General features: G+C 37.1%; 1 protein-coding gene across 1 annotated transcript; it reads left to right on the top strand.

Moving 5' to 3' along the window:
- Positions 1 to 3,416: 3,416 nt before the first annotated feature.
- LOC137926138 (putative beta-carotene-binding protein) lies at positions 3,417 to 7,688 on the top strand. The gene is made up of 5 exons (XM_068769667.1): positions 3,417 to 3,426; positions 3,779 to 4,004; positions 5,368 to 5,501; positions 6,364 to 6,513; positions 7,540 to 7,688. Exons 1-5 carry the CDS (start codon positions 3,417 to 3,419, stop codon positions 7,686 to 7,688), a joined length of 669 nt encoding a protein of 222 aa, XP_068625768.1.

Genomic DNA, 7,688 nt, shown 5'->3' with positions numbered 1-7,688 from the left:
CAGTCTCAGAGCTTCGCTACCTTGCACTGACTTGTTCAATTCGTCACTCTATAAATACGAATGTGGGACAAATACTTTTATTCGTTTCCTGAATCTTAAAAAGGAAAGTGCTTAGAAAATATTTAAAAAAATATAAACAGATAGTATATCACACAAATTATAGTGAGTCAGTGTTATTTTGTTTGAGAGTGCCGGAGAAGTTAGAAATTTACAGGAAATCATTATCAGGTAAGTAGGGGGTCTACCCAACACAGAAAAACATGGCAAGGGGTCTACGACACAAAAAAGTTTGTGGAAACTCTGTTCTAAAACCTTAAAGCACCATTTGGCATCTGTACTGCTATGTGGGCGATCCGCTGCCACTTCGACCTGCAAATACCTTGCGTTATATTGGTTACTATACTACTTCTACGGATTCTCTCATTTCTAATAGAAACTCATTGAGAATATACACTTATATATATATACCTTAGTACTACTGTATGTTTGTTCGTCCACAATATGAACAGATCTTGTTAAGTTGATCATAAGATGATGGATGCAAGCTGAATGGAGACATATATCCAACGGTCGTCTGGTGATGATAAATTGAAAATAGGATATAGTTAATATGAATAGAAAATCTATTCTCGTTCAAAATATCGCAATGTTTGTAGAGTTTCCTCTTCTTCTTTGACTAATGTGTGTTGAGGATGATGGATGTATTCGAGGCGTGGTCACATACGACAGGCTGCATAAGACTATAGGTCATCCAGAGAGTAATGGAGATCACAGGCATAGCTTGAAGAATTGTTCGTATGAAGGATGCAGTTGGGCGACCATGAACCAGCGTTGGGCAACGCAGGGCCGGACATCGTGGCGAATTCTGGGGTAGTGTTATGCCTTTGCCTGCCTTTTTGACCTCTGCTATTGGTGACCTCTGCTTCCACTCCTATTTATGTGGGAACAGGGATTTTTATTTATGTTTTATTAATTTTTCCACATTTCAATTTTATTACCGTACTCTCCTTCCATATATCACATTATCCATCTTTCTGTTCTTTCACTCTACAATTATATCTATATTTCTATTCTATTCTAAGTAAGAAAAGATCTAATATTTAGCCACTTCCGCACATGCAGTAGTAGTCGTGCAACAAAGTGCACCGCCCGCTAGCTCGCTGATAAATGCGTATGCGGCAATTGCGTAAACGTACACCGATTAGTGCCAGACACTCTGTGTTTGGCACTAATCGGTGTAACATAACCCCTGAAGATGCCCCTTGGAGGGGTGAAACACGTGTTGAGTGATTTGACGGTGGCGGTTGTGTGATTCGCATTGTTTGCGGTGCACTTTGTTGCACGACTACCACTACATCTGCGGAAGTGGCTAAATATTGGTCCTTTTCTTACTTAGGATGGACTTCTGCAAGGTAACGCCTGATTCCATTAAATAACTATTCTATTCCATTTATCCATTTTCATCGCTGCAGTTTTGTCTATTTTATAACAATTTATCACAGATTTTTATTTAATATTTCTCTTATAGGTATATTTATCACAGTTTTTATATATCAAAGTTGTTTGTTTACACTTTATTTCTATTTATTGCATTGTTTTCCACAAACTTACAGAACCCGAGGAAGGGATATTTGCCTTTTTTTTCAGATAAAATGGAGGCGATAGTGACTTTCTCTATTCTTCTCTTTATCCCAGGCCTATGCATTGTAATGGAAGTTAATAGGCTGAAAAGAGAGAAAGAAAATATCAATATAATATCCATTTGCAAATATGATAATTTATTGCGTTTTAAAAACAAAGCGTGCATCAGTTTAAAATTTCCCATAATTAAGTCGAAGTTATTTATATATCTGCTGAACAATAAACATTATAAATGTATAATTATATTTAAATCATTCGCATTAATTTTATATTGCACTTTAGCATTATTAACATAAAAAATTGTTTTAAAATGTAAATTGTTATTAATATAATTTTATATAAACATCACTCGGATCCGAGTAGTCGGCACACAGGATGCCTGGGTGTTAGATATTAAGATCCAAGTGCTAGGTATAGCAATGGTTCATACACTAATATCATAGATATGTATTTAATGGAATTAGGCGTTACCTCGCGGAAGTCCATCCTAAGTAAGAAAAGGATCAATATTTAGCCACTTCCGCACATGCAGTGGTAGTCGTGCCTTAATTCTGTGTTTTTTTGACTCTGTGTTTGGCACTAATCGGTGTAACATAGCTCCTGAAGATGCCCCGTGGAGGGGTGAAACACGTGTTGAGTAATATGGCGGTGGCGGTTGTGTGATTCGCATTGTTTGCCGCACGCGCATTTGTCAGCGGGCTGGCGGACGGTGCACTTTATTGCACGACTACCACTGCATGTGCGGAAGTGGCTAAATATTGGTACTTTTCTTAATCATAGATATGTATTCCGCGAATGAGTTTTTGCATTTAAAACTAACATTTCTGTTAAATTCTCGTTGATAAGCTCGACCTAGTACCAAATCTTTTAACTTTGGAGATGGTATATCATACGTACATGGAATATCAACTCCCATAAAGCCTTCACTAAGCGAAGGATACTACATAAGAACACATAAACAAACAACTGCACTATTAAAAATGAGTCCAATATTAATTTTTGTAAATTTTTATCATTAGAGAAGACACGCAAAACAATGCTCACTTGTCTCCAATGCCGGAGCGTTTTTATTACTATTAAATCTACACTCGAAACCGAGTGGTAAGCACTGCTACTATGAAATTGTTTTACTTGTATCCGAGTGATGAGCATGTTAAAATAAGAACTTGTGACCACAGTATAATTTCTTACTGAATATTCCTTTATAGAATTCACATCGTGTACATCTGAGAATATGAATGATCACTCTAATTGTCAAAACGATGTTCAAATGACAAAAGTATGTGACATCGAGCGCCAATATACAAGCCCTGGACTGACACATGGAATGTGCAACACTTATAATAAATTTGATGTTCCGATAAACGTGGATGATACAGACTCTGGTAATAATTTCAGTAGATAATATTTTTCCTTTGCAATAATGTATTTCGATTATTACATTTTGTTTAGGCTATATATTTAGCCACTTCCGCACATGCAGTGGTAGTCGTGCAACAAAGTGCACCGCCCGCCATCCCGCTGATAAATGCGCATGCGGCAAACAATGCGAATTACAAAACTACCACCGTTAAATCACTCAACACGTGTTTAACCTTCCACGGGGCATCTTCAGGAGTTATGTTACACCGATTAGTGCCAAAAACAGAGTGACTCTGTTTGTCAATTTATGCGAAAATCTTTATTACACTTGCACAATGACGGATTTTATTCCACATAGATATTATCTGTGCTTCTCCATATGTATCATCATCATTTATTCCTATGTCCCCAAGATGGGGCAGAGTGCGTCCACAGTACGTCGCCATCCCGAGCGGTCTTGACCCTCATGCTTTACTTCGCTCCGCGTCATTCCAACTGCCTTCACTTCTGCAGTGATCGTCAGGTTTGCTTTGGGCGACCACGTCTTCGCTTTCCTTGAGGAATCCATTCTAAGGCTTGCGTCGATATGTGATCAGGGTCCCTTCGGAGCGTGTGGCCTATCCAGTTCCACTTGCGTTTGATCTGCTGGTCAATCGGCCTCTCACCGCAGCATTTCCAGAGATCTTATAAACGTGCTTGCTTGCTGTAAAATACTTAAAATCTTTTACACCAATAATCAATCATTCTGTATTTACACGAACTCTACTTATTTTAGATCCAGGTTCAATAATAAAGCCTTGCAGAAGGAACGACGAAGCCTGTATGATTGAATCAGCCAACAAGGTAATACCGATCATCGCAACCGGTGTCCCGTCGCTGAACGTGGATCCTATCGACCCTTTCCATCTGAAGGAGTTCCAGCTCAACGCCCCCAAGTTCTTCGTGAACGCGACGAATAATGAAGTCGCGGGATATAAGAGCTGCGTGTTCCAGAGTGTTAAGTGAGTATGTTATGTATGATATCCTTCAGTGTGTTAAGACGAAAGTCTACCGATGTGTGTTACCGGTGATGACTTGTACAACGTGGTAATCACTCTGAGTTTCACTGGCTACAGAGAGAACAGTTTATAACTTATAGGCTGGAAATTTCCTGAGAGTGTAATTTTTAAAATAAATCTTCTAAGAAATATGTATTTAATAATTTATTATTTATACGCTTAAAATTAAATACATTAAAGTAGGGAAGAGTCGCGGGATCTTTCTAGAGTGCGGAAGGGTAATAGGAAAGACCATTAAAAAGAATAAATAGACAAAAAAAGAAGATCATAATACTAGTGAAGACTAAAATCTGTGATAAATGTAAAGAAAATACGATTGTCAACATTAAATTATAAACGAATGTAAATGTAAAAATGAAGCAAATAAAGAAATATAAATAAAGCAAAACGAAACAATGTGTAAACTTGTAGTATTTCTGGAAGGCGACGAAAGTGAGGTGACGAATGAAAGGATTCGTGCAGAATAATAAATGATTGAACAAATGTAAAGAGGAAGTATAAAAGTTGAGATATCAAATAATAAAATCTGTGATTTTTTTTAAAATTCGTCTCCGCGTACCCAAGACAAAGTACGAAAAGCGCCCAAAAACAAAGGTCAATAAAAAAGAACTTATTGTAGTCTTTCTCACTAAATATCCCAAATATGTCCTTTTATTTTATATTTTCTTTTTTCAAATAAAGTGATATTATATCACTTTATTTGAAACTAACTCAAAATATCTCTATTTAAGCACACCAATATCTCGCTTTGCGTTTTTTTCGAAGTTGCGTCGCTGCTTAATTAGTACTAATTTTCACTGTGCGTCGTTAGATTTTCGAGGTTGCGTTGTTTTGGGTTCGAGTCTTTAATTTTTTTGAAATTTTCTTTTTTTTCTTCTAAAAGATGGCAACACTTTTGTTTCTAATTGCACCATGCCATCATGCCACAAAACTCGGGGATTCCATTTCTAACTAAAAACAACGCAATTTGAATACAGTTTTATTTTCACTTTCTTTTGCTAATTTTAGAGTTCAGTTTCAATTACGTAGTGTGTTGTGCTTTTAAGAGAATAATAAATTTATATGCATTATTTCTGGTTACAAAAAATGTAAATATTATTCCAATTTATTTATTGGCAGAGTTATATTATTTTTGTTTATTAAATGTTTACTTTGTTCAATTTTTTTTTAAAAAGTATTGTTTTCGTGACCCTGGAACCTATATTCGATCGTTACATGGTTTGCTATAGAAAATCTTAATTCAATTTGCATCGTGTTTTTTTTTTGAAACTTAACTACTATAGTAATTACATTCAAATTGTTTTAGATTCAATTGGGAGGTTTCATCGTTGAAACTTGAACTAATCTGCCCTTCAATAACGATTAGCGGCCATCTTGAAATCTCCGGAGAATTGCCGGGATTCCCCGTCGAGAGAAATAATGAATTCAAATTAACTTCCGGTTTGTGTTGATATATAGTTAACAGATAAAAATAGTATATTTATTGCACGTAATAGGATAAATGTACAAGATACAAATGAAACAGAAAGAGCTAAATAACAAACAGAAGACGTAGCTCGAAGAATTGCTCGTATTAGTGGCAGTTGGAGGAGCAGGACGCTCGTCCACCCGTCAGCTGTCGGAGCTGTAAAGTTCTGGAATGGAGACAGCAAGCTGGTAGACGTGGCGTGGGTAACTCCTTGTTAGGTTGAAATATGACATAGAAGAAAGGATAGGAACTCACTGTATGCGGGCAGCGAAAGTCCTATGCCTTGCTGTGGCCGTTCATCACCTGCTATGATGAAGAAAGGAGTAAAAAACAATGTGTATGTGATGTTGGTCGGATTATGTGTCGCTTCAAGCACGTCTAGAACGTTGTCTTTAAAGAATTTCCCAAAACTTTGCCGACCAATGTACTGTATGAGAATTGTTGATATCTCTTTACAATATCCTCGTAAATTATTCTAATATAAAACGCAAGATTAACACGTTCACTGCGGCTTGAGGTCGATTCAGCCTCATGGTAGACTTTGCACTGGTGCGGCGCGTAAAACTCGTGTTTTCTAACTAGTGCGGCGGCTGTTTACACACTACCGTATGAGGTATGACAAAGACAAATATAGCTTTCTTTATGTCTGCGAAGCATTGACTCAATATTGTAAAAAAATATTGATGAACATGAGGCAGAAAAGGCCTCAACCGCACTACTAGGAAGTTCAGCTTGAGGCCGATTCGACCTCAGCCGCACCAGCTGAAAGTTCTTCAAAATTGGGCCCGCAGTGAACGTGTTAAGCAATACTAATGACACTCTTATTAAACACAGGAGAATATTCACTAACTTTGAGTTGTAAGTTTGAAAAAGTCAAAGGCGCAGATGGTAAAACGCACATGAGAATAACAGACGTGGAGAACTCCAGCGAGCTGCGTGGGGGCGTCGATCTCGATTATGAAGGCTTCAAACCAAAGACGGAACGTGAGTTGACTTCTTTTAAAGTTACAAAACAACCTGGGCCATTATTTCATAGCTCTTATATTTTATGAATAAAGTATGATATTATTTTTAATACATTTTTTATTTTTGTTTTGCTATGGATATATTGATCGGGCCGAAAGTTTGACACCCCTGGACTGCACTGACCATATTCAAGAATTTTCGATTGATCGAAACGCGTGGTTTTTACACATATTTACAAGGTTGTTATTATAATGTAAATATCATAATTGTATTAAAAAATGACAATTGTTCAGTTTCAATAATACATTGCTTTCTTTATATAACGTACATATCATTTTTTCATAGATTATTTCATAGATAAAAAGATATGTATACATGTAGCATTTAATGGAATCAGGCGTTACTTCGCGGAAGACCATCCTAAGTAAAAAAAGGACCAATATTTAACCACTTCCGCACATGCAGTGGTAGTCATGCAGTAAAGTGACTCTGTGTTTGGCACTAATCGGTGTAACATAATTCCTGAAGATGTCCCGTGGAGGGGTGAAACACGTGTTGAGTAATTTAGCGGTGGCGGTTGTGTGATTCGCATCGTTTGCCGCATACGCATTTATCAGCGGGCTGGCGGGCGGTGCACTTTATTGCACGACTACCGCTGCATGTGCGGAAGTGGCTAAATATTGGTCCTTTTCTTACTTATACGTGTAGCGTTCATGTGAGAAAATAAATTAAAATGTAAAGAATATTGTGGACGTAGAAGACAGTAGCCCGGAGCGTTTTCACGTGAACACTTCACAGGCATAACATGAGTGATATCATAAGACGTTTACTGCTGAACAGAGTCTCTCCAATAGGTGAAATTGGACCTGTTGAACAAAACCTGCATTCAGTTTCATTCGACGACCAGCGCTGCATGTTAGATGGTTTCTAAATATAATGCATCTATTCTATCCAAAAATACATATAATCCAGTGTTACAATATTGAAATATTAAATTTCATTTGCAATAAAATAAATTAAAAGCCGTAATGTTTTCTGTTTCAGCTGAGGCGGTGGAATTTAAGAAAAATTACGCAGAAACATTATACGAGCTGGCAAGACCAAGTTTTGCAAAACTGAAATACGAATACATTTTTAAAAACGTTAACAAATTACTTGAGAGTGTGCCGTTCGATGATATGTTCCTTGATTAG

This window comes from Battus philenor, unplaced genomic scaffold, assembly GCF_028537555.1.
Source record: "Battus philenor isolate CCGP_79_NKW_IND1 unplaced genomic scaffold, ilBatPhil1.0.hap1 SCAF_29, whole genome shotgun sequence".
Lineage (NCBI taxonomy): Eukaryota > Metazoa > Arthropoda > Insecta > Lepidoptera > Papilionidae > Battus > Battus philenor.
The sequence above is the reverse complement of the archived record's forward strand: the minus strand, read 5'-3'. Positions and strand labels throughout refer to the sequence as shown.